This window comes from Lepidochelys kempii, chromosome 3, assembly GCF_965140285.1.
Source record: "Lepidochelys kempii isolate rLepKem1 chromosome 3, rLepKem1.hap1, whole genome shotgun sequence".
NCBI classification, from domain to species: domain Eukaryota; kingdom Metazoa; phylum Chordata; order Testudines; family Cheloniidae; genus Lepidochelys; species Lepidochelys kempii.
In genome coordinates, this window is record NC_136382.1 from 123016589 (window position 1) to 123044165 (window position 27577).

At 41.8% G+C, this 27577-nt stretch overlaps 1 protein-coding gene across 2 annotated transcripts in view; it reads right to left on the reverse strand.

Annotated features, from left to right (window-relative positions):
• Positions 1-27577, reverse strand: part of PRKN (parkin RBR E3 ubiquitin protein ligase) — a 1259306-nt gene that overhangs the window by 188819 nt on the left and 1042910 nt on the right. For both annotated transcript variants that reach the window (XM_073337855.1, XM_073337854.1), the window contains one exon: positions 13261-13322. In XM_073337855.1, coding sequence (XP_073193956.1) covers positions 13261-13322 — 62 coding nt within the window. The remainder of the gene's footprint in view (positions 1-13260; positions 13323-27577) is intronic.

The window sequence follows — 27577 nt, forward strand, 5'->3', positions numbered from 1 at the left end:
GGCATATAGATGGAAGCTGGACAATCATAATATCCTCCCCCTCCCACTTCCCATTCCTTCATGGGATCCACTTGGAGCTCTGAACAGTTCCTGATTTTCTAGCCACCATATATTAGGCCTGGTTTTCTCTCACTTAAGTGTAAATCCAGTGGCTTTAACAGAGTTACTCCTGATCGACATGAGTATAAAACTGGTGTAAGTGGGGATCAGAATCTGCTCAGCTGTGTTAAGATTTGGAGATTAAACAAGCCTCTAATAGCTAGGTGCACAAAACCATTCTGAAATATGTTTCTGTAAACATTACTTACTTGCCAGGGCTCTCTAAAATAGCATAAGCAATATTGTAATTCTGTATTTTAAAAATTATGTATATTGCTTTTTCTTTCTACGTATCTAAGAACATCTGATAGTACAATTCCCAGGCTAAAGTTTAATGATAGCTGCAAATCAAGAATTTCTAATATTTAAAAGGTAATTTAATTACTTTTTAAAACTCCAAGTAAGGGTGTTTCAGAGGGAAAAAATCCACTTGCTAGGGTCAGGTTGTTTTTACTATTCCCATAAATCAAATAATCACCTGTATATTTTAAAATTAATTTTGGAGGCTCCTAGTCTATAGGTGGACTTAGCATTTTAGGTAATTTTTGTCACATGTTTATAATATATATCTAAAATGTACATAATGCAATTATTTGATACCAAAATCCAAAAAATATAAGATACCTAGTGCTAACATAAATACTTTAAAAAAAATCTATCAGGTATGTAAATATGATTATAAATAGGAAGTGAGGGAGTAACTGACATTCACACAAAGGGAGATGATGGATTAGAATTCAGGAGTTCCTGGCTCTTCCTCATTTGTGCAGACCACTCTGCCACTTTACAACTCCTGTGCTATTGGCCACCCACTGTTGGCTGGCTGGGATGGGGAAGGGTGAAACTATGGTACCACCTCCTCTCTGTTCCCTTTGGGACATTATGCATGCAGGCATGGGGAGCAGGAAAGGAACTGTGCTCTTAGTTCCTGGGCTGGAATTCTGCCTGGATCTTGAGGGCCATGAAATGCCAGATAAGGCATCTTGGGCTCCCTCTGCAATTGTGCAAAAGCATAAAGACCAAGGTGAATCTGGCCCTTAAAAACAAGAGAATATTTCAGATAAGAAGCCAATGATAAGCCCTGTGCAGGATGATTTGTAGATGAAAATTGCTGCAAAGAAGGAATTTGAAGGAGAGGGTGCAAGATGGACAAAAAAGGGGAGATTATTTTAAGTTTATGGGACAGCATGAAAGAAGGCATGAAGCTGAGAAAAGGAAATAAAATAAGAAGCAAGGAGAGAAGACTATGAAAAATATAGGTGGTGAGAAGGGGGGTGTGGGACATGAAAGCAGATATAAGAGAGGCATGTAGGGCCTTGACAGTGAGGTTCAGGAGATTGGATTTTTTTTCTCCAGTTTAGAGATGAAAAGCCAGTGAAAGGATTTAAGAAATATCATGATGCCTTCTCAGTGACAGAAGAGAGCAAGATGACTTTAACAGTGAACTTTTACATTGTGTGGAAGGAGAAGAGAGTATTGGGGAAGGCAGAGAGGATAAGGTTAGAGTTATCAGGAGAGGCCAAGGTGCAGAAAAGAATTCTAGCTGTAGGTGTAGTCAGGAAAGAACATGTTTTGAAGATATTCATAAAGGAGGTAGTGACTGGATTTGGTGGGAGTAGAGAAAAGTCACTGGTGATGACATTGGGACACTGTAAAGCTCATGACATAGTTAATGGGAACAGAGATAAGAGGTGGTAGGGAGGGATCAGGAGTGCAAACATATCTCAGTTTCAGAGAGAGAGTGAGTTTGGGACTGTGGTGGCATACACAATGATTGAGTTGAGAGTCAGATGGAGATCTGAGGCTGAACAGATGAGTAGAGGACAGGTGCTGAGAGGTGGATTCAGAAGTCACTGGCAGAAAAATATAGCTGAAGCCAAGGGAATGGATGGAGTCAACAAAGGAAAAAAGAGAAGGGGAGAGAGGACAAGACAATGAGGTAGCCAACAGATAGGAAGAGACTTATATTCATGAAAGAGAAAGATTTGAGGATGAAACTCCATATTAACAAAACAGCCCACAATTTTCTCAGGGTTACCTAGGTATTGGAAAGACCTGGGCAAATTCTCCACAGCAAATAATTTATCTAATGAATATTATTTCTTTCTCTGTTTGTGAATTTTCCAGGGGCAGCTGACAATTTTCTCAATTTGAAATTTCTAAATTGAAATTATTTGCTTAACAATTTATATGAGTAATTCTTGGTACATAGACAGTTACGACCACTTTGTTGCAGTAGTATATTTGAAATTCAAACTCCAAACTGTTGACTACTTTAAACTCGTCAGACGTATTCCTGTTTACTGATTGGATGAATGTAATGTGATAATGAGTTCAAAATTCACTTCATGTGAATATTCTTTAACATACACTTAAAATTCACTGGTTCCACAAATATTCATACCATCAAACTCATTCAGTACTATATGTGATGGAAACATAGTACAAAAAGGGCACAAGCACATTTTCAGCAAATTTATTTTAAAATATGAATGAATGTTACATTAAGTATGTAAAAGTTTGTTATTACAATAACCAGGGTGTGGGCGGTCAAGCCTAGCGGTCAGAGCTGGAGACATATTAGGTTCCAAGGCCAGGCATCAGAGCCAGAGCCAGTGCAAGAGTAAGGCATCAGAGCAGGGACCTGGAGTATGTCAGGAAAGCAAGAACTGGGAATAGAGGAGGGTCTGGGATAAGGACAGGAACCATAAGCAGGCAGGAATGCAGGATTCAGGAACCAGATAAACAGGAGGGGTCCATTGTAGCAGCCAGCCAGGGATTTCTCTAATTGCTCTGACAACTTCCTGTGTTGCTTCCTGGTTTATATAGAGCTCCTCAGCCAGTCAGGGTTGTTGGATGTTTCCCTCAATCAGGAGCTTCAGGGTAAGGGCCCTCTGCAAGCCAGCACTTCACTGGTTCCCTTTTCTGGTTACTCAGGTGAGCTGCTGGGTGTCAGTTGTGGCCAAAGGACACATGGGCCTGCATTCGAAGCTCAAGATCCCTCACAGTTATAAAAAGGAAAGTGAAAAATTGTTCTCCTTAACCACTGAGAACAGGACAAGAAGTAATGGGCATAAAGTGCAGCAAGGGAGATCTAGTTAGGTAAAACTTCCTAACTGTCAGGGTAGTTAAGCACTAAAATAAATTACCTAGGGAGGTTGTGAAATCTCCATCATTTGAGGTTTTTAAGAACGGTTTAGACAAACACCTGTCAGGGATGGTCTAGATAATACTTAGTCTTGCCTCGGTGCAGGGGACTGAACTAGATGACCTGACAAGGTCCCTTCTAGTCCTACATTTCTATGATTATTTACACACACACACACCCCAGAATTCTCTCAGCACTACTGTCACACCTCATATAACATAAACAGCTGTTTAAAGCTACCACACATAGCAAAAGATTGTTCAGATACACACCATCCTGGGACAGTGCTTCTGCAAAATTCCAACACTGGGGAGGCTCCTTTGCACAAAATCTCCTAATGCACAAAGGAATTTTGCTGAAGAATGGAGTGCCTCCCAGAAGGCTTACTCTGATTCAAGGGATACAACATCCAAAATGTTCCCAAAGAAAAGACTGCAATGAGTTGCAGCAACAGCAGCTAATGAGAGATCTGTTAAAATGGATCACTCCACTGTCAAAATATCAAGAAACTGGCCAATACATTATGCAACACTGTCAGAATTGACAATATAGCAGAGAGGTCTAGCTATACATTACTGAGCAGCTTCTTTCCTTGTCACTAGCCTGTCATCTGCTTTCTCTATGCTATGTCCTGTTGGGGGCACTCAGGTACAGCAGCAGATTTCTCCTGCATTATTTGTTTTCTCTTTTGCCCCTCACACATAGCTATTTTATTCATGAATCACAATATTCCATTTAAACAATTAAACATGTTTTTTATCACTCTTGGGGAAAAAAAGAAGAAAGTTTCTCAGAGTCATTAGGAAGAATCCATAACACAGTTCCATACAGATTGCCAGTAATCTTACTGTGTTAGTACACTGTAGTGTTTAGGTCTGAATCGAAGCACACCCGCTCTTTTCTCTAGCTTGTTGTTGAATTACTTGTCTTATACAAGTAGCCGTGTTAGTCTGGATCTGTAAAAGTGGCAAAGAGTCCTGTGGCACCTTATAGACTAACAGACTATAAAGTGCCACAAGACTCTTTGCCGCCTTTGCCTTATACAGTATTTGGACAGAGCCCACATTTACATTTGCTGCATCTTTAGCATATTTTTGTAAGCAGCTTGTAATATCATTACTCGTGAACTCATTTCCATTTAATCACAGAGAAAGCCAGCCTCACAGGACAAATAGCTGCTCTGTAGGAGACTGACTTTCTTACACTGTTTTATTTTTCAGCGGGTCCTTAGCTAATAAATCTTTCCTCCCAGTCCTCAGCATCTGTCATGTACCTATGAAGTGAAGTGGTTAGATAGAGGGCTGAACCTTATCCAAGTGAAAATGAAGGATTATGAATGATGAAATCAAACTTCACGGGGGAGGGAGGGACAGGCGGGTGAAGTCCCAAACAGCTAAAATCTCAATTGTGGTAACATGCAAAAGTTTAGATTTTGGCTCTGCTGAGGCAGTCTGTTCTGGAGATTCTCTTTATGTTTATTGGTTTGTACAGAACAAGAGCTTTGTACATTGGGAGAACTTACACAACGAAGACCCAAACCAACCAGAACCACTCTTGCTGCATTTCCTTCATGTTATAATACACCAGGAAACGACAAGAAGATAGATAACGAAAAGCCAAAACACTAGGATGTCCCTTCTCCTGCAAGTGTTTCTGAAGAAGATTGCCTTTGGAGACTAGAGCTGTATGAATAATCAGTTTTTTGGTTCACTAGCCAAACTGGAAACAAAATGAAAATAATTTTCATTTCGGATAAAAAACGAAATGTTTTCTTTTTCAGTTGCCTCAGACATTTTACTTGCTTTTTTTAAACATTAAAAGTAAATGAAATTTGGAACCAAAGAAAGTGGCATCCCCCTAATACTTATGTGAGAAAGCTGTTAGTCCCCACTTTGCCGGATTCAGAGCAGGGATTTGAAACTTGGTCTCCCACATTCTGAATTCCTTAACCATTGGGCTACAATTGGGGCACCAGTACCATCTGTGCCTCCTCCATTTTGTGAATGGCATACAAGGCCCCTTGCAAATCTAGCCCAAATACATATTTCCTTTTAGAAATGTCAACACAGCTCATTTTGACATTTAAAAAAATATCTGACCAAAACAATTAACCAAAATAAATATGAAATTGTGAAATGTTTTGGCCGACCCAAATCTGCATTTCAGAGGTAAAAGTTTCACCCAGGTCTATTGGACGTTTTACTAGTAAGGACTATGAGGAACCCTCTCAAAGCATGACAGACGAGGCAGAGCAGTAATCTGTTGCCATCCATTTGTGTTGCTTTACCAACACTCTGTATTACAATAAAAAATGTTTCACAAACCAGTTAATAGTAATAAAGTTAAAAAGTCAACAAAACACAGCATGTAGCAGTGAAATGAATATACCGTGTGGTGGGACAGGTTTCCATCCCAGTCAGGAATGGGTTAAAGAGCTCCCCTGGGCACAATCAAACCTAACCCAGTACACCTATGAGGCCTGTCAAATCTGGAGAGGGTCAGCTCTTACAAAAGAGGATCCAAATCCAGTGCAGAGTGGCACTCAAAAGCAAGATCTAGAGCTCTCTAGCCCAGTGTTCTTCACTTCAAGGCCCACGAGCCAGTGGTGGCTCCCATGGACCCTAAGTGCGGCTCCCTGTCAACCGTGCTCTCCCACGGCAGTGGGGCTGCACCTAAGGCAGGCTCCCTGCCTGCCCCGGCCCCATGTCGCTCCCGGAAGTGGCCAGCACGCCCCTGTCAAGCCACAAGTCCCAGCAGCTCTACTACTCACCTGTACCCCACCGTCAAACCTCTCAGCATGATGCACCAGGACCAATACTTAAGGTAGGCCTCTACCCACTCTGAGAGGTTCTACCTGGGGACAGGAGAAGTAGACAACATCTGGATGGCTTCATTTCAGGAAGAAGGAAAATTGGCTGCCTGCACTAGGTAAGAGGCTTATCTTGTTAAGAGGTATTATTTGTGTTGCGGTGCCACGTAGGAACCCAGACTATGGGTGAGGATACCATTGCGCTTAGCACTGTACAAACACAGAATAAAAAGAGCATCCTTGCTCCAAAGGGCTTACAGTCTAAGGCTGTGCCTGCACCACAGCTGGAAAGTATGATTTCTAGCACAGGGTGGATGTACACAGACTAGCTCTGGCGTGGTGACACAACACTTCTTTCAAGCAAGCAATTATCGCTATGACAGTGAAAATCAATCCCTCTTCTGCAAGTTAGCTTCTTCAAACTGTTCAGCCCACAGTCCTGAACAAGTTACCAAGTAAAACAATGTGCAAAAAATGGATGATATTGTTCAAAAAATGTCTGTTGAAACTGGGATTTTCTTTTTCTTTTTTTTTAAACAGGAACCTGGGTTTTGGATTAAACTAAATTTGTCATTAAAAATGTCCGCTCTCCATGGAAAATTTCAATATTTCAAAACAAAATATTTTGATTTTCTGGGTAAAGTTTTTTTTTTTTTAGCAATAATTTCACTTTATTTGTTGAAAACTCACAATTTTCTGCATGTGGGGAAGGTGGAGGAGGGAACAAATACAAAAAGCATGTTCTGACCAGCTCTAGTTGACACCTCATCTATTAAAACTGTCTCCAGTCAAAACACTTATCTGGTGATCCAAATTATGGCCACTTCTTTCGGTTTCTTGCACTGGCCTGGTGTGTCGCTAAAGCAATTTTGTAACCTTATCAGGAAACTTGAAGACTCCTAATCAGTTCTTTCAGTTTAAACAAATCCAGGTTGTATCAGTTTGTCTCTTACTTTTGCTTAATTTTATAAAGTTTTATATGAGTCAAGCTAAACTTGCTACCTTTCACCAGGTTGAGGTTATTAAGGATATAGACTTAATATCTATATTAATAGGTGCACAATGCCTATCACGATAGCTATACTTAACAGGAACTCTGGAGTTCACATAATTGAGATTCAACTCTCTCTACAACCACTCTAAGTATTATGGTGGGTGACCCATTGCTATGGAACTCCTTTTCACCAGATACCAGCATAACCACAGAACTTACCATCTCCCAAATTAAACGTAAAAAAACATCTATTTGCACTAGTTTTCCCTCACTGTTCATGTTTAGATAAAGAAACCAGGCACACACAGTCAGTATGTTCTCCAACAGTTTGTCCTGCCAGGTGCCAAGCATCCTCATCTCCTATTGGCTATTGGTGGTCAGCATGTTCAGCACCTCGCAGGATCAAGCCCCAGATGGAGGAGAGGATAGTACAGCATTAGAGAGAGAGAGAGAGAGAGAGAGAGAGAGAGAGAATTTCACATTTGCTTTATTTGAATTTCTGTGAGCTCTGATACCACAGTGTCGGAGACATTAAAAACCGATCTACACTAATCATATTGCAAGGTGCATCTATCCTCCTGTGGTGTTTAGATGCTGCCTGTAATTATTAGAATTGGGAGCACTGGCTGTTGGGAGTCTGAAAGGACAGGAAACAGGAAGGGTGGGGGAGTTGAGGAGGCTGAGTGAGAGTTACCGAGGGTGCAGCAGCAGCTTGGTAAAGAAGCTTCCACTTTAAAAATAAAGTCCTGTTGAAGTTCGTTAGTACCTTGCCTGGTTGTTACAACATTTTAGCGATGAGGATGGGATCTTCTGTCTCTGAACCCACCTGCACCCTTTCTGCAAAGCCCAGGTGAGCCTCCAATTGCTTTTACTGCCTGGATCCATATGTTTGAGACTTATCTGCTTGCAATCAGTGCTACAGAGATTTCTGAAGTAAGAAAGCATGCTCTGCTAATCCACTGCCTTGGAGCAGAAGGGCAGCATATATTTTATACTTTTCCCTTTGCAGATGATAAATATGAGACTGCACTCACTGGATTAAAGAACTTTTTTGTGCCAAAAGTGAATGTAGTAGTTAATCACTAGAGATTTCGCCAGCGTGAGCAGAAAACAGGGGAGACTATAATGCAGTATATTGCTTCCCTGAGGAGTCTGATTGTAACTTGTGACTTTGGGAATATGGCAGATGAGATGATCAGAGACCAGCTCATTGAGAAAACAACAATGCTTCATGTAAGAGAACACTTCAAGAACCATAACTTACACTAGAAAAAGCAATAACCATTGCTACTCAGATTGAGTCAGCTACAGCTGAAGCCAAAATAATGAGCATGGATACAGGAGGCTCAGTCCAGGCTGTGACTCCTTTGCAGAAAAGTTCACTGTCGCTGCAGACAAACGACTCCAAGAGGAAAACTAATGAAAAATCACCAGATCAGCAAATTCAAAACACAGTAAAAGCATGCTTTCGCTGTGGATCCCCACAACACCTTGCAAGCTACACAGGTTGTCCGGCAAAAGTAGCTCAGTGCAATCATTGCAAAAAGATTGGGCATTTTGCTAAAGTATGTCACAGCAGCCAGTTCAATCAACAGGTGCATGCAGTTACAATACCAGATGTTACTGTGCTGAGCGTGGACAAAATGGACAAAATGGAGCGTGGACTACTGCACATATTCCAGAACAAATAAAGTGCACGGTAAACGTTTCCGCCATACCCTCAGGCAAACCACACTCTATTCAGCTAATGTTGGACACTGGCTCAGCAGTATCTATACTACCTGATTCCATCTATTTGCATTACTTTAAAGATGTGTCTCTTACTGAACCCAAACTTCACTTGGTGTGCTATTTGAAAAAACATATTCCAGTACGTGGCTGCCTGCCAGCAGCAGTTACTTTTGGGGATTGCTGTGTAACTGCAGAGTTCTACATTGTCCACAAAGGCACTCCTAACCTTGGCAGAGATTTATTGGCTGCTTTAAATCTCAGGGTAGTTAATGGACGAATTGATCTTCCTCAGCAAAGCACTCTTGTGGTACACACACCAGTTTCAGCTGGGACCCAACACCAGGTTGAATAGAAACTCGGCTGTGCTTATGTGTTTCTGCATAAAGTTAAAATGTAGAATAATGTGATGCCTGTACGGCACTTACCATTTTCAGTCAGGGAAGCTGTTTCAGAGGAACTGATAAAACTTGTTCAAAAGGACATTATTGAAGAGACTGACTCCTCAGAATTGGTTTCACCTATAGTAGTGACGCAGAAGGGTGGAGGCATTCGCCTTTGTGTGTACTTAAGGGAGTCAAATAAAGCTATTGTGATTGACAGCCATCCTCTTCCTCACATAGAAGAAGTATTTGCAGAACTCTGTGGAGCAAAGATGTTTTCTACTCTTGATTTGCAGAGCGCATACTACCAGGTTATGTTGCATGAAGATAGCAGAGACCTCACAGTATTTATTACACATGAGGGACTATTCCATTTTAAACATGTACCATACGGTCTCACATCTGCCCCAAGTGCCTTCCAAAAAATGATGTCATTGATTCTGAAGAATCAACATGGAGTTCAGTGCTATCTGGATGATATTATCGTGTTTGGAAACACTTCTGAGGAGCATGACAATAACCTGCAGTCTGTACTAAACTGCATCAGCAAAGCAGGCCTCAAGCTCAATAGGTCCAAATGCAAATTTAGACAAACTGAACTCTCCGTTCTGAGGCATACAATTTCACAGGCTGGACTAAAATCCTGTGTCACTTGCCAAATGCATGATAAGACAGCAGTGAAATGTACCCCTCCATTACAGCCTGTTCCTGTTCCTGAATCTGCATGGGAAAAAGTGGCGATTGACATTGTAGGACCCTTTGATACTGCTCCAAGTGACTGCCGTCACTTTAATAGACTGGTTTCAGAGTAACAGCCGTGTTAGTCTGTATTCGCAAAAAGAAAAGGAGTACTTGTGGCACCTTAGAGACTAACCAATTTATTAGAGCATAAGCTTTCGTGAGCTACAGCTCACTTCATCAGATGCATATCGTGGAAACTGCAGCAGACTTTATATATACACAGAGAATATGAACCAATACCTCCTCCCACCCCACTGTCCTGCTGGTAATAGCTTATCTAAAGTGATCATCAGGTGGGCCATTTCCAGCACAAATCCAGGTTTTCTCACCCTCCACCCCCCCACACAAATTCACTCTCCTGCTGGTGATAGCCCATCCAAAGTGACAACTCTTTACACAATGTGCATGACAATCAAGTTGGGCTATTTCCTGCACAAATCCAGGTTTTCTCACATCCCCCCACCCCCATACACACACAAACTCACTCTCCTGCTGGTAATAGCTTATCCAAACTGACCACTCTTCAAGTTTAAATCCAAGTTAAACCAGAACATCTGCGGGGGGGGGGGGTAGGAAAAAACAAGAGGAAACAGGCTACCTTGCATAATGACTTAGCCACTCCAAGTCTCTATTTAAGCCTAAATTAATAGTATCCAATTTGCAAATGAATTCCAATTCAGCAGTTTCTCGCTGGAGTCTGGATTTGAAGTTTTTTTGTTTTAAGATAGCGACCTTCATGTCTGTGATTGCGTGACCAGAGACTGAAGTGTTCTCCGACTGGTTTATGAATGTTATAATTCTTGACATCTGATTTGTGTCCATTTATTCTTTTACGTAGAGACTGTCCAGTTTGACCAATGTACATGGCAGAGGGGCATTGCTGGCACATGATGGCATATATCACATTGGTGGATGTGCAGGTGAACGAGTGGCCTGAGGTAGCGTTTACATCGCAAATCTCTTCTGCTGCAGTAATTAAGTTCTTCTCTTCAGTTTTTAGTGGGGAAGGTAACCCCAAAGAACTGGTTTCAGATAATGGTAGTCAATTTACTTCCCTGGAGTTTGAAACTTTTCTAGCAGAGAGGAACATTTTACACAGAAGGTCATCCCTATATTACCCTCAAGCCAATGGGGAAATCAAATGGTTTAACAGAAGTTTGAAAGAGAGTTTGCAAACAGCTAAACTGGAAGGGCGATTGTGGAGAACCTTCACTACTGATTTCTTGCAAGCATACCAGACTACACGACATGCAACAATGAAAAGATCGCCCACAGAGTTACTGCATGGGAAACAGATGAATACTAAACTGAACATTGCTGGACTGTTAAAGGCACGACCTGATGCCCCAATCGAGGATGATGTGAGAAAAACAGTTGAACAGAACCAAGCAAAGTATAAGTCTTTCACAGACAAGCGACGGGGTGCTAAGGAACCAAAGTTTGAATGTGGTTCCTTCATTAGAATATGAAAACCATAAATTCACAGCTCCTCTTAAAATCATAGAGAAGAAGGGACCTTACACCGATCGACTTTCTGATGGGCAGGTATGGAATGCTTCTTATCTTGCACCTGTCTATGCACCAAGAAGAGATTATGGCAACACCCAGTCTGCACTGGATGACTTCACCGTAGTATCAACACAACAAGACATTGCACTGGAACTGGGGCTTGAGCGATGACCACCTGTCTGGACTAGAGACTATGTTATGTATTATCTACAGAGTTTTCAGTGTAATATTTCTGCGAACAGTATAGTGTCTTGTTTCATATTAATGTTTACTTTAATTGGAAGAGTTTCTTAAGAGAGGAGGGAATGTGGTGTTTAGATGCTGCTTGTAATTATTAGAACTGGGAGCACTGGCTGTTGGGACAGGAAACAGGAAGGGGGAGGGTGGAAATTGAGGAGACGGAGTGAGAGCTACCGAGGGTGTAATAGCAGCTTGGTAAAGAGGTTTCCACTTTAAAAATAAAGTCCTGTTGAAGTTCGTTAGTACCTTGCCTGGTTGCTACAACACCTCCTTAGGCTTTTAAGAGGGGGATGGGTTGAAAAGGATGTAAGGGGTTAAGATGGGTAGAAACTGTTAGTCCCAATGGGCAAGTTGGAAGCAGTATGGTTTTCTATTGTACACATGAATACAGCATATGACAGACACATTTTTAAAGACTGAAAAAAGTAAAATATGTGCTGTCTGGTCATGTGGGTAAGAAAATTCCCTGAGTCCTTCCTTTCTTCCCCTTGGCTTTTGTAGAACCTGTTTTCCTAATTTAGATGTATTTTCATTTTCTTCATTTTTTTTTCAGACCAAAGACTTTCTCTCATTAGTTGCTTCCCAACTGTTAATTTTAAACGTGCACACTAGTTCCAGGCAGTGTTACAAAAGTCATCATTAGACTTGTTACAATTTTGCTTTTGTGGGTAGATAACATAACTACAGTAATCTCTGTACTTAGGTGTGTCACAGTTTCAGGGTTAACTGCATCCCACCCCCCAATCCCCTCCACACACACACCAGTCTTCCTGTAGGGCAACATCTTACGGTTTCCAGTTCCTAGCTGTCACCTCTCTCGGGTGCAGACCCATGTCTCTCACCATCCAGACTGAAAGCGTAGGCTTACAGTCCCTCTTCACTTCACTGTGGCTTCCCGAAAAGGTCTGACTGGGATCCAGCCAGGGGCGTTGGAACTAGGGAGGTTGGGGGACCATGCCCTCCGCTTTTAAAAATTAATGTAGTTTGGGGGAAGGTGGCCACATTGCCCCCACCAAACTGCAAGTCTTGGGCATGCATGGAGTGGTGCCAGCAGGGGCTGTGCTTTGCAGCGCGGGAGCTGATAAGGTGATCAGCTCCCCCGCCATGAAACGCAGCCCCCTGGGTGTTGTGAGGCTTAGTTTGTTTAATATTTATGAGGTGCTTTGAGGGTCTCATATAGAAAATGCTATACACATTCAAAATGTTGTTATAGTTTTGAATAATAGGCTTTTAAAAATAAAGAAAAGTTCTGGACCAGAAAAAGATATAGATAATATCAAAGATAGCTTTAAATATCAATCCCTTAGGTAGACTTCATCCTTGTATTTTCTTGTTTGCCTATCTGCCACTTTACAGAGACTGTTTACTGCTGGAATCCTGAGTTGAAAAGCTGTGGCAGATAGCAGATGTACCAATTAATAACCTGTCAAGGCTGATGGATAGATTAAAAAAAATATTCTCACACACATCTCCTGTGTGTTTTTCTTCCCCATTTCAAGGCACTGGGGGGCCATGAGACATACTCTGCTTCCCTGGAGAGAAAAGAAACTGTCTCATTAGCATCTATCTTTCATGACACTATGATGCTGCCTTTGAGATGTTAACTCACCTGTTCTTCTCCCAGAATTCGGAAGTGATGAAGCTCTTTAATCAAGGAGTCTGGACAGCCAGCTGTTGGAAAGAAACAAAAAAATGCATTTTAGAATTCACTGTTCGTATTTTTGGGCCGCAGTATACCATGCGTAGATGCAGCGAGGACTGGATATACAGATCACATTAGACAAAAAAAGATTACATGAAACAAATTAGAAAGATAAGCTACAGTTCTATAGGCATCTGAACACTGAAAACCAGCTACCAAACGAATCCTACCACGTTTCAGAACACACAGGAATGCTTTGAAAGGTCATGTTCTGTATATCTTAGCGCTTTTCCTAAAGGGCTACAAACAGGAAAGAGAGAGAGATGAAAATACTGCCAGCCCCTAAGTGTAGGAGTCAACATATTGTAATTAGAGGGATTCTCATCAAAAGCCTGGAACTGAACACAACTCAATTCAGATCCAAATAATGGCCTGGGCCCATTTCTAAGCATAACACAAGCTTTCCTTGAGTCCCTGCAGGATTTCACAGATTATGCAGGCCTCAGATACCACTATACTTTTTGGCTGTCTCCAGTATAATCCACTTAGCACATGTAACTATCACTCCTTGGAGTAAAACACAAACCAAATACAAGAAAAAGAGAGGTTTACCAGGCTTTTGATTAGAGCTAGATTGTCACAGCCCTTACACATTAGCACAGGGAAAAAGGAATAAGCTCTCACCTCACCCCCACTCTCTTGCTCAGACTGTGACTCCATCCACAGTGGGGAGAACAGAGGTCACTCCCCTGATACTCCTTGTTGTAGGGTTCTGAAGTCCAGAATCTGGACAAGAAAGATCAGAGAGCAGCAATGCTCCCCTGCTCACAACCAGGGTATCTGACTGGACACATAAGTGAGGGGTGTCAGGTGACTGGGAGGTGGATAGACAGGCCAAGTGGGTTGAGTGGGTGTCAGAAACCAGGGTGAGAGCCAGAGGGAACAGTCAGAAGCCAGAGGTAACAGTCAAACTGGACGTCAGGAACTGGGTCCCAGAGACAAAGCCGGAGGCAGGAACCAGAATGCAGAGCCAAGCGTCAGAGCCAGAATCACCTGGAGCAAGCAGAGTAACAGGCAAAATGGGGGCTCAGGCAGCGATAGGGCTTGGGCAAGGCAGAAGCATCAGGAACAAGGCAACACTGGACTAGTCACAGTGGCTAATATGAGTGCTGAACAGCCTGCAAGCAGCTGCTGCTGCTGCTGGCTTAAGAGCCAGTCTCCTGGCCTTTCCAGCCAATCAGGTGAAATGGCTAATCAGGCAGCCTGCTGCAGGCCAGCTGTGCTTATTAGGTTGCCTGGAGACTAGTTTACCGCAGGCCCTGATTCCTGAGAGGGAGGGGGAAGGAAGCTGCTCCGTGGAAAGGGGTTAAGAAATTTACTCCTCTCCCATGGCAAGGGAGGAATTAAAATTTTTTGTGCCTGCCCCAGTGCCAGTGCAGCTACCAAGAGTTACAATCTCATCCTCACCGACTAGCATTAGTGGGCTACCGATAATGCTGAAGATGGTTTTCAGGATCTCTGTCAGTACTGGAGCTTCATAGCAACAAACATCCAGCAGCACTTGTAACATATAGCAACAATCATAATTCTTCACTCGTCTCAAATTTCTTGTTAAGTCCTATTGTTTCTTCCCCTTTATTAAAAATAATTCATACCTTAAACCCTCTTCCTTGTCCACCTCTTCCCCATACACATATAGGTTTGTGCACGTACAACTACAGCTGGGCAAAAATTATCCGCCAAAACATTTTTCAGCAGAAAATGAAGATTTGGGCGGCCCAAAACATTTCATTAATTCATGTCAAATTTGCCAAATTGTTTCAGTTTAAAAAAGGCCTTTTTATAGAAGTCACAACGATTTGTTGTCATTTTCTGAACAAAGTGTTTAAATGTTATGTTTTGAAAACAAAATTTTGAAATCAATACAAAACGTTTCAGGTTGAGCAAAACGTTTCATTCAATCCAAAATGAATTGTTCTACCCAACTTTTAGGGTCACCAAAATTTCAAAAAAATCACTTGGGGTTGACCCAAAACTATTTTTTTGCCCATTTTTCAAAACAGCCAGCAAACTGAAAAATCAGTTATTCCCCCAACAGTGCTACAAATGACCTTGACTGAATTTAAAGGGGAATTTTAATTCAACTGTGTTTATAACCCTTTCATTTTCATTTTATCCTTCCCATTTGCTGGGCTTGCAACTCCAGCATTATCTTTGACATCTCTCTCTCTGTTTTCCCCATACTCTGTCTGTATCGACTTCATTTAGCTTCTTACTCCTTAATATACTAATTATCTTTCACTGATAATTGAATGTCACTGTTTAGCAAGATGGTGGCCAGCAGTTCAGAAATGACAACTGTATTGAAAATCTTTGTATTCAAATACAGCTACTTCTTGGTGAAAAGTCCTTTCAATGTATCAGAACTTCATGTTGCTTGTGTGAACAAATCAAATGGAGTTTTATTTTAGAAAAATGGAAATAAGGAAGTAACATGGCACACAATAAAAAGAACAAGTTCAAAAACAGCTATTTTGTTCTCTTGGGATGTTTCCGGGTGTCTTCATTTTATTTCAAATGTCCACTTCAATTGCTTGTTTTCTTTAAGTGGGCATTAGTAAAGCATGCTCCAGTACTGTGGCCCCTTTCTATATAATGTCCAATAGTTTTGAAGAAACTTTTGGGGATGATTAGTTTTTGCACTATGACTTGTAAAGAAGACTGTAACCAGACTGTAAACCAAAAGGAAAGGGTTTTTGAAAAATATATTCTACTGAAGAGCATTAAAACCATAAGAGTCTTCAAACATTTTCCTTTTAATTTCTCATCAATTATCACAGTGCAAGTGTGGTATCCATGGGGTTCACTGGCAAACCAGGAACACCAAAGCTTAGGGGGAAAATCAATATTATTTCTAGCTCTCTGATGTGCTCCTGGCAGTAGCACATGGCATAAATAATCTGCACTTTGCAGATTTCTGCTATTTTGTGTGGAATGCTTTGAGGATTATTTTTTCTGCCCTCTGTAGTACAGAATCCCTAATGCACTGTAGCCTCATCAATTACAGTAACTTTCTATTCTCCCCCTCTTCCTTCTCACTTAACTATGACTTGAAAAATGAACCACAGACATAGATGAAATGACCACACACATACACAAAAAATATAAAAACCTAGTGTGATCAAAGGAAGTAAGACAAAAGCACTGAACAAATGCCTTTCATCAGAAGCCAAAACACTGGGGTGATTTCATCTGCAGGCTGGTAAAACAACACTGAAAATGTTTACTAGTTCCTTCTTCCACTAAATTCAGGTCTATATGATGGAGGCCTCCATATACTTCGTTTTGCTGCCATGACCTTGCAGGTTTTTGCCTACTGCTGAAGCAGAATAGGATCCAATGAGTACACAGTTGGCCTAATTCTCTATTCTGTTATGCCATTTTTACTCTGTGGTGACTATGTTGACTTCAAAGGAGTTACACTGTCATAAACCTGGTGTGATAGCATGAAGAATCAGGACCAACATTTGAGTGAGCAGAAAACCAGCATCTGAACAGATGACCTCAATGCATCTTTTTAAAAATTGACTAAAAATAATTCTTTGTTTCTATTGCAATGTTCATCCCAATTTATTTGTTTCAGTAATTTTCAAAGTTACTTCATTCTCGCTTCATGTCATTATTTCATTCAAACTAATATGTGGGTAATTTGTGAGTGAAAGGTACATTTTAAGATACAGGAATTTACACTGTCAGAACTGCCATCTCACTTCATTGCGGCATTCACTTTATAAAAATACTTTCATTTAGATCACATAAGAGGAGATATCTCCAAGAGAAGACCAAACAAGCAAAATTTAAAAAAATCCAATTTAAATGACAAGCATCATGAATCCTCTGATTTGCATTGCTGCGAACAATACACAGTTTCAGTTACATTTGCTATTAAACCATGATTCCAACTATTACCAATTTAATTGCCCATATCTTTACCTTTTCTCTGACAAGTTGACAGAATTAGCCTCTGTTTTTTATTCTTATTTAAAATTATTGCTTCATATAACCCCCTTGTAAACAGCAGTGGAAAATTCAAATCAACTCTTTTAACTTAGATATTACATAAGCTGGCAAAAATATAAATTAAATTAGTTTTTAAATGATTATCCACTACTTAAAGAGTAACTGAGTATCCATAAATATAAATATTATTTAAAATATTAATAGCAAAGCACCACATTAATGCAGTGCACATAATTGAAACATACACTTAACTTTAAACAGATGAATAGCCAAGAGCACTTGGCATCTTGCAGGATTGAACCCTTATGCACAGCAAATATTATTTGCACTTGCTTATAGTTTATTTCTGAACCAACATTTTTGAACTTTAGAAAGCACATGATTTTCTTTGAGGGCTCAAGTCCTGGAGCCTTAAAATTCCAACTTCCCTAGCAGGAAGAGAATATAGGAAATCAATGTTATTCAAAGGAATTCTTCCCACAGAGCAAAGCTATCTCACACAGGGCAGGTAAAGTTTTAAGATTCCAGGTCTCTACATAACAAGCTTGCAAATATACAATGTTCTAAATGTATTAAAATTGCCCAAAACAATTTTATGCTTGGTAACTAACAGTGGAATGGATTGTTTTCTAATGTTCTAAATAAAAATAAATCATATTTGGGCTGAGTACAAACATGAAAAATGTGACTGGGGGGAGGGGGGGAGAGAGGAATTATAAATGTCTGGAAAAGAAGGATAACATGAAGCTATAATAAATGTCCATTCATTTGTCATGTCATTTTCCTAGTTCTCTTCCAAACTATTCAACTAATTAGAATACTGATACAAAATAAGACCTTTATCCTGCTCGTGTCATTTCCAGTGAAGAAGAAGCCTGAGTCTGTGATACGGTAATCACTCTTATGGAAGCAGACAGTGATGTCAAAGGATTTAGTGACTTCATTGTACTGGTGTTAATTAAATCTTTGATGTTTCAACAGAGCTTTTCTCAGTCACAATATTTGTACTAATATGAACAAAGGGGAAGTTAGGGAAATTGGAAAGCCCATTTTATGGAATAAATATCATACTTTATGAAAACAGAAACAGGAGTGATGAAGACTATCTAGTGACAGGTAATTGACATGTAATATGTAGTCATTAAGAGTAAAAGCCTATCTTTAAAATATTGCCTATGCTGAGAGGTCTAAAAATTTATTTGCAGAAAGCCCACACAAAGAAGGTCATTATAATAGTTTTCAAATCTTAATAAACAATAGTTTTCATTTGGAAAATCTTGAATATCACTTTTTAAATCAGAGGTGGGCAAACTATGGCCCATGGGTGACATCTGGCCTGCGGGACTGTCCTGCCCAGCCCCTGAGCTCCTGGCCGGGGAGGCTAGCCCCCGGCTCCTCCCCTGCTGTCCCCCCTCCCCCACAGCTTCATCTCACTGCCCAGCTAGCACTCCTGCCTGCCACTCCTGCCAGGCAGCAGGAAGTTGGCTCCTGCTGGGCGGCGAGGCTGCAAGCTCCTGCTGCTTTGAGTGGCACGGTAAGGGGGCGGAGAGCGGGGGCATGGGGGTTGGATAAGGGGCAGGGGGCCTCGGGGGGCAGTCAGGGGACAGGGAGCAGGGGGCGGTTGGATGGGGTGGAGATTCTGGTGGGGGCGGTCAGGGGACGGGGAGCAGGGCGGAGTTGGATGGGGGGGTCCCAGGGGCCTGTCAGGGGGCAAGGGTGTGGATAGGGGTCGGGGCAGTCAGGGGACAGGGAGAAGAGGGGATTGGATAGGGGATGGGGTCCCGGGGGGGCGGTTACAGGCAGGGGGGTCCAGGAGGGAGAAGTCAGGGGACAAGGAGCAGGGGGTTTGGATGGGTCAGAAGTTCTGAGGGGGGCAGGAAGTGGGAGGGGGTGGATAGGGTGGGGCCCAGGCTGTTTGGGGAGGCACAAACTTCTGTACCCAGCCCTCCATACAGTTTTGCAACCCCGATGTGGCCCTCGTGCCAAAAAGTTTACCCACCCCTGTTTCAAATGCTGCTTATGTAATGCAATATCATAATGTAGCCAGACTTCAAACTGCTTGAATTCATAGACTCATCCTGTACTTATAGATAATATTTATATAATACGTCTCTTTAAGGTAAATAAACTGACCAAAATTCCAGCCACAAACAATTTACAATCTAAGGCCTCAAGCCTGCAATCTGCATAAGCTCTTGAAGTCAGTAGATTTCCATGTAGGCGTAAGAATCATCCATGAAGATCCAGTATTGTTGAACCACAAATGTTAAAAAAATCACGCATTAAGGCAAAAAATATCCTCATAAGATGGGCTTAAAAATCATGGAATTTTTTTAAAAATAGGGTTCTTTTGGTTTGTCTTCTGGTTTCTGAGCTGTTAGGGTGCACTTGCTTCACATTTTCACACTTTTATCAGGAACCATGAGGGTTAGAAACTGGCTTTATTTTAAATGAAAGCTCAGATTCTCGTGCAGTCTACTAAATCTAGCAGCTGAGGCTGTAAGAAAAACACTATATACCATGACTGATGAGAGCTGGCAACACTGCAAATCTGATTGCAAGATTGGGTTCTAAACAGACAATGCACCAATGAAATCTGTCATCAGAGATGCAGCAAAAAGCAAAGTGACTGAGAAGCATGCCTTGTTAGTTCCACAACATTTATTTAGAGCCCAACCTGTAGCCCAGGGTCCATTTGTGGTCCTCAGGCCCTTTAACTTAGGCCCTGGAGAGGGACCATTTTAAGAGGAAAAAGTGCATGTGATTGCTTATTGAAAAGTTTGTTCCCTGACAGCTTTCTTTAGAAGAGGAGGAGTGAAGACATAGTACCCTCTCAAATGGAGCAGGTAGTAAGGGCTGGAGCCACAGTCTTCACAAGATGGGGAGGGAAACCAAACAAGCACCCCAGCAATTGCTGCAGGAAGAGCTGGGTCTTCCATAGCACAGAGCACTAGGAAAAGGGACAGCAGCAGCTCAAGTCCCACAAAAAGAAGTAGGGAACAGCAGGGAGCTGATTTGAAGAGGCCATGGAGGCTCATTATTTGACTTGGGGCAGTGGGCAAGTTAGGGAGAGCAGGTCAGAAAGGAAGGAATTTTTGAGGGGAAGCAGTGCCATTAAGGAGTCAGAGGGAAAGGAGGGAAATATTTGGTGGTTGGTGGATGTGCCTAGGAACACTAGAGATTTGCGGAGGGAGAGATGGGCTGAGTACATGGGGGCTGACTGGAGGGAGACCAGGCTGGGGGCTCTCAGGGGGAAAAGAACAGGTGTTTCTTTCAGGCAATGGGGCTGAGGAGAGGCATTTCTTAGGGGATCAGCTGGGAAAGTTTGATGGGTGTGTTTCGGAGGGATGGGGACACTAAAGGCAGGACTCAAAAAAGGAAGCCACCATTCACCTTCTCCAGGCCCAGCTGATTCTCTGAAAATACAGCAGAGCAGCTATGTCGTCAGTGTTTAGCGTGAGAGCTGATTTGGGAGCCAGTTTTAGACACCCAATTCAGTTTTCTTTACAACTTGAAACTGAAGAGAGGACAGGAAGGGGGAAATGGCAACTTTAAACTGCCCCTCCCCTCCTAATGGTGGCTCTTGACATGAAAAACTGGGCAACAGTGGTTTGGAGATATTTTCTTTGTGTGTGTTGAGGGGGGGATTGTATGCTTATATTTCTTTTAATTACTTCTTGAAGAAAGACTAGGTTTCATAACAGGCTTTTGAAAAAAGTGGGTTTTGGACGGGAACTTGAAGGAAGAGAGGCAGGAGGCATGGTGGACAAGACATGGAGCTATTTCCAGAATATCCAGTTACCCGTAAAGTAAGGGTGTGTCACAACTGAGACATGGGCAGTCTGACCTAGTGGTCAGAGCAGGAGTCAGGCTGGTCAGATAGCCAGGATGTCAGAATCTGAGACAGCCCAGAGGGCAAACTGAAAGTCAGGTGTCAGGAGGGAGGCAGGGTCATAGAATCATAGAATAACAGAGTTGGAAGGGACCTCTGGAGGTCATCTAGTCCAAGCCCCTGCCCAGAGCAGGACCAATCCCAACTAAATCATCCCAGCCAGGGCTTTGTCAAGCCTGACCTTCAAAACTTCTAAGGAAGGGGATTCCACCACCTCCCTAGGTAATGCATTCCAGTGTTTCACCACCCTCCTAGTGAAAAAGTTTTTCCTAATATCCAACCTAAATCTCCCCCACTGCAACTTGAGACCATTACTCCTTGTCCTGTCATCTGCTATCACTGAGAATAGTCTAGATCCATCCTCTTTGGATCCACTTTTCAGGTAGTTAAAAGCAGCTATCAAATCCCCCCTCATTCTTCTCTTCCATAGACTAAACAATCCCAGTTCCCTGAGCCTCTCCTCATAAGTCACGTGTTCCAGACCCCTAATTGTTTTTGTTGCCCTTCACTGGACTCTCTCCAATTTCTCCACATCCTTCTTGTAGTGTGGAGCCCAAAACTGGACACAGTACTCCAGATGAGGCCTCACCAATGTCGAATAGAGGGGAACAATCACATCCCTCGATCTGCTGGCAATGCCCCTACTTATACACCCCAAAATGCCATTGGCCTTCTTGGCAAAAAGGGCACACTGTTGACTCATATCCAGCTTCTCGTCCACTGTCACCTCTAGGTCCTTCTCTGCAGAACTGCTGCCTAGCCATTCGGCCCCTAGTCTGTGGCGGTGCATTGGATTCTTCCATCCTAAGTGCAGGACTCTGCACTTGTCCCTGTTGAACCTCATCAGATTTCCCTTGGCCCAATCCTCCAATTTGTCTAGGTCCCTCTGTATCCTATCCCTATCCTCCAGCATATCCACCACTCCTCCCAGTTTAGTGTCATCTGCAAACTTGCTGAGGGTGCAATCCACACCATCCTCCAGATCATTAATGAAGATATTGAACAAAACCGGCCCCAGGACCGACCCTTGGGGCACTCCACTAGATACTGGCTGCCAACTAGACATGGAGCCATTGATCACTACCCATTGAGCCCGACAATCTAGCCAACTTTCTACCCACTTTGTAGTGCAACCATCCAGCCCATACTTCTTTAACTTGCTGACAAGAATACTGTGGGAGACCGTGTCAAAAGCTTTGCTAAAGTTGAGGAATAACACGTCCACTGCTTTCCCTTCATCCATAGAACCAGTTATCTCATCATAGAAGGCAATTAAATTAGTCAGGCATGACTTGCCCTTGGTGAATCCATGCTGTTCCTGATCACTTTCCTCTCCTCTAAGTGCTTCAGAATTGATTCCTTGAGGACATGCTCCATGATTTTTCTGGGGACTGAGGTGAGGCTGACCGGCCTGTAGTTCCCAGGATCCTCCTTCTTCCCTTTTTTAAAGATTGGCACTACATTAGCCTTTTTCCAGTCTTCCGGGACTTCCCCCAATCGCCATGACTTTTCAAAGATAATGGCCAATGGCTCTGCAATCACATCCGCCAATTCTTTTAGCACTCTCGGATGCAACGCATCCGGCCCCATGGACTTGTGCACGTCCAGTTTTTCTAAATAGTCCCGAACCACTTCTTTCTCCACAGAGGGCTGGCCACCTCCTCCCCATGCTGTGCAGTAGTCTGGGAGCTGACCTTGTTTGTCAAGACAGAGGCAAAAAAAGCATTGAGTACATTAGCTTTTTCCACATCCTCTGTCACTAGGTTGCCTCCCTCAGTCAGTAAGGGGCCCACACTTTCCTTGACTTTCTTCTTATTGCCAACATATCTGAAGAAACCCTTCTTGTTACTCTTAACATCCCTCGCTAGCTGCAACTCCAGGTGTGATTTAGCCTTCCTGATTTCATTCCTACATGCCCGAGCAATATTTATATACTCATCCCTGGTCATTTGTCCAATCTTCCACTTCTTGTAAGCCTCTTTTTTGTGTTTAAGATCAGCAAGGATTTCACTGTTAAGCCAAGCTGGTCGCCTGCCATATTTACTATTCTTTCTACACAAAGGGATGGTTTGTCCCTGTAACCTCAATAAGGATTCTTTAAAATACAGCCAGCTGTCCTGGACTCCTTTCCCCCTCATGTTATTCTCCCAGGGGATCTTGTCCATCAGTTCCCTCAGGGAGTCAAAGTCTGCTTTTCTGAAGTCCAGGGTCCGTATTCTGCTGCTTTCCTTTCTTCCTTGTGTCAGGATCCTGAACTCGACCATCTCATGGTCACTGCCTCCCAGGTTCCCATCCACTTTTGCTTCCCCTACTAATTCTTCCCAGTTTGTGAGCAGCAGGTCAAGAAGAGCTCCGCCCCTAGTTGGTTCCTCCAGCACTTGCACCAGGAAATTGTCCCCTACCCTTTCCAAAAACTTCCTGGATTGTCTGTGCACCGCTGTATTGCTCTCCCAGCAGATATCAAGATGATTGAAGTCGCCCATGAGAACCAGGGCCTGCGATCTAGTAGCTTCTGCGAGTTGCCGGAAGAAAGCCTCGTCCACCTCATCCCCCTGGTCCGGTGGTCTATAGTAGACTCCCACCACAACATCACCCTTGTTGCTCACGCTTCTAAACTTAATCCAGAGACTCTCAGGTTTTTCTGCAGTTTCATACTTGGTCAGGTTACTTGGAGATCAGTAATAGAAGTGATTCTGAGCAGGGAGAACCCAGTTACATGGACAACTTCCTCTTCCTGTGCTTGGGTTAAATAGAGGCTGGGGACAAATCAGGACCCTCAGGGTTCCACCAATCAGATCCTAGGACTGGAGTCCTCCTGTTAGAGTTCAGCTGCTATTCTAGCAGCTGTTAAGAGGGTGGGAGGTTGGAACTGCCGAGTGCTTAAGAGCCCTGATGACCAGCATTCAAAACCCAAAGTCCCTGACAGGGTGCTAGGACAATTCAGCAAAAGTACATAACAAATGTGTATTTTGTACACATACTAAATACCGCCTCTATTAAGTTGCATTTCCTAAGGAAATCAGAAATGTTCTAATTAAATAGCTATATTGATTATCAGAGGCTTATTAAAATATACATGTATCCACTACAAGTCACTGTAACACCCTGTGTGACATTCAATTAGTCTAGCTATGCTATTTATTTATTTTTGAGAACAATTGAAAGTATTACACTGGATCAATTCCTATGTAATCTTGTCAAATAAAAGGTGTCATTTATAAAGACTGTATTGTATCCCCGATAAAGTCAGCTTGGGGCTGGATTAATTTTTAACTCAGCTGCATGTAGCAGTAAAAAACAAAACAAAACACCAAAACACATTGAGGGAGACTACTTCTCCCCATTGCAACAAACAAAGAAGATAACTGGCCAGATAACTGGTTTATGTTGGAGGGTTTTTTTTGGGGGGGGCTTAAGGAAATATTTAGAACAGATCTGGACAAACATTATTGATTTAACGTCACTTAAATCACTGAACTATAGAATGCCAGGATGCTATTTTTGGCAATGTAGTTGATATGCTCTGCACTGCTGCCTGTGAACTATCCAAATAGTTCCTCAAAATCTAAAATTTTCTAAAAAACAAACAAACTCAATATTGCTCAGTAGAATGAGACCACGTAGTGACCAGACTCCAGAGCAGACTTAGCAGACTGCACCAACTCATGTTGAATTCCCAGGTTCCAATTCTATCCTCAAGCACACCCATGCAGTTCCTGATAAAGTCAGTGAGCATAGTGCTTACATATCAGAGGTCAGAACAGAGTCCATACTGTCCATCAACAATGGAACACTAAACCGGGACCCTCAACAGCTCGACAAAGTTACTAAACTTGTGCCAACTGGATGTCATTCTTTGCATATTTTACAGAGACACTTTGCAGACACGGTCCCCGACAATCGGTTCTGATTTTTATAGTTACCTATTGCTATAAAACCTATTTTTACAGGTATTTACATCTTGGCGCCACCAATACAAAAAAAAAAAAAAAAGTAAGAGCAAAACTCATCACAATATTAACTTTTTAACTGAGATACAATGGAATGGTTCTAAGCTCTTTCCCCTGGAATAAAATCTCTCTACTGGCTTCACCTGCATAAACTTTGTTAGAGTGGAAATCTCATCGCAGCAATCTGGGTTGAAAGGAGTTTTGCACTGTTGGTATACTAGGTTTTTAGCTCAATCAGCTCAATTCATGAAAGGTTTTTTTCATCTTTTATTCAGAAAGTAGTCAAAATCTCCAAAGCAAACTCTGTTCTTTTGAATTCCCACCTTCATGCTGGCACTGGCCTTTGATGATGATCCAGTCCTTTTCAGAAAGCAAGAGAGAGGTCAGGAGCTTTCAGCATGTGGTGAAGACTTTATAAGAGTGGAAATTGTCTTCTCAGAGAAAACCCAACTATTGCTGAATAAAAGTCTACACAGGGCAAAAATAACCATCTAAGAATTTCATTTCCAGTTATTGAAGGCCATCTCTTGAAAAGACTGTAATTTCTGAATGCCAGAATGAAACAAGTGCAATGTAGAAGGCACTAAAAGGATTTTAAAATAGAAATGAAACCAAAATTCACACAGTAGTTTTTCCACTGATGGCTTGATAATAGAAGTATATTATAATACCGCAGGTCCAGTGAATCAGATTTTGAGTGGAAACATTTTTTGTTGCACTTAAAACTTGACTTAAAAACTTCCCTTCTATAATGAGAGAGAGAGAGCGCTGTCTCAGCAATTCATGTTGCAATGAAATCCCTTGTCACATGAGCACTTTATATTGCATCAAATAAGGCTACAATGCAGGCCATGTAATGTGGAATAACCCATTCTGCCATCAAGAAAATTGTGGCCAGGTGCCAAAGAACAAACACAGATTTCCACCTCTTCTAATTACAAAACCTGTTGTAAAGGAAATTAAAATGGAATATAAAAAAGGTCATTTACTGTAACCAGGAGAGTAAAAGTCAATGTTCACCAAAAATCTGAAAGAAGAAACCAAATACACACAAACACACAAAGTATTACTTAAACAATTACTGTTGGAGAGTAGAATGGCAAATAAGATTTAGTGACCCAGAAATAGCAAAGCTTTCTTTTGTTACATCTGGATTTTTTTGGCCGATATGATGTCACTCTATATAAACAATGCATAAAGCACATGCAATTCCTTTATAGCTGTACAACATTTATGAGTCCAACATAAGTCTTTCACTGAGAGCTTAGACAAATATTTAGACTGCTACATTAGTGGTTCAGACTGTAAATGAAACGAGCCTATGCTACTCTAAACGCAAACGCTCATGGACAAAAACCCATCCAACCAAGAGAGAATTTTAATAAGCCATGGAATAAGTAATGTCGCACAAAAAAGCTCAAAAATATTTGGACAAAAGACTATGGTTTACTCCTTTCTAAAGAGATCTTAACGGCAGATGATCACCTCCAAACTTTCAAGAGTGAAGCATTTGTTTACAAGTGACCTGCATTCTTTTTGTGCTGCTGAATTCTTACTCCGTTAGCTATTTCTAATATACCCCTTCCTCCTCCCCACCAGCAATATATGTATTCACATTCTATATATATATTCACATTCTATCGCTCTCTGTGATGGAACCTGGCACTGTTCCACCCTCTGTGAAATGAAGACAGTTTTGCATTTCACCTTAATCAGATCAAATTAGGACAGGTGGTAACCCTGCAGGCAACATAATTATGAAAAATGTCTGTGTTCAATACAAACTGTCCTTCCGGCCTCCTAGTCTAATAGGACATCATAGTACAATCTTTTTACATTTTACTGGCAGCTCAGAACACAAATGCCCATAAAGGATCAGATTCTGCTCTCATTTATGCCAGTGTAAATCCAGAGAAACTCCACTGAAGTCTCCCTGTACTTCTACTGGCGTGAAAAGGATCAGAATTTGTCCCTGAGTGCATAATTTGATGTGGGGATGAAATCTAAAGTTAAATACAGGACAAAAGAAATTAAGTCTCTCTCTACTCAGGAATAATTTTAGTAACAATGTGCAAGACAAGCTGATCCTATATTACAAACGGTGAGTCATGTTTCTGCTATAAAAAAGGCAGTAATAACTACTGGAGATAGTTAGTGCGGCTGGTTTGACAAAGAGAAAACTTGGAAAGGCATCAGTGCTCCCAACGGCAGAAAATTAGAGATTTTCCTGATTGTGCACTGATATGATGGCCTTACTTCTGAACAGAACACTTACAGTGAATAGCTGGCTAGGCAGAATTGATATAAACTGAAAATTGGATGCAAAACTCCATTCTACATTAAGGGGATAATACACCCAGCTTCATTTACAATATTACTCCTCAGAAGACACCCCAAGCACCGCAATAACAAATGTTATATC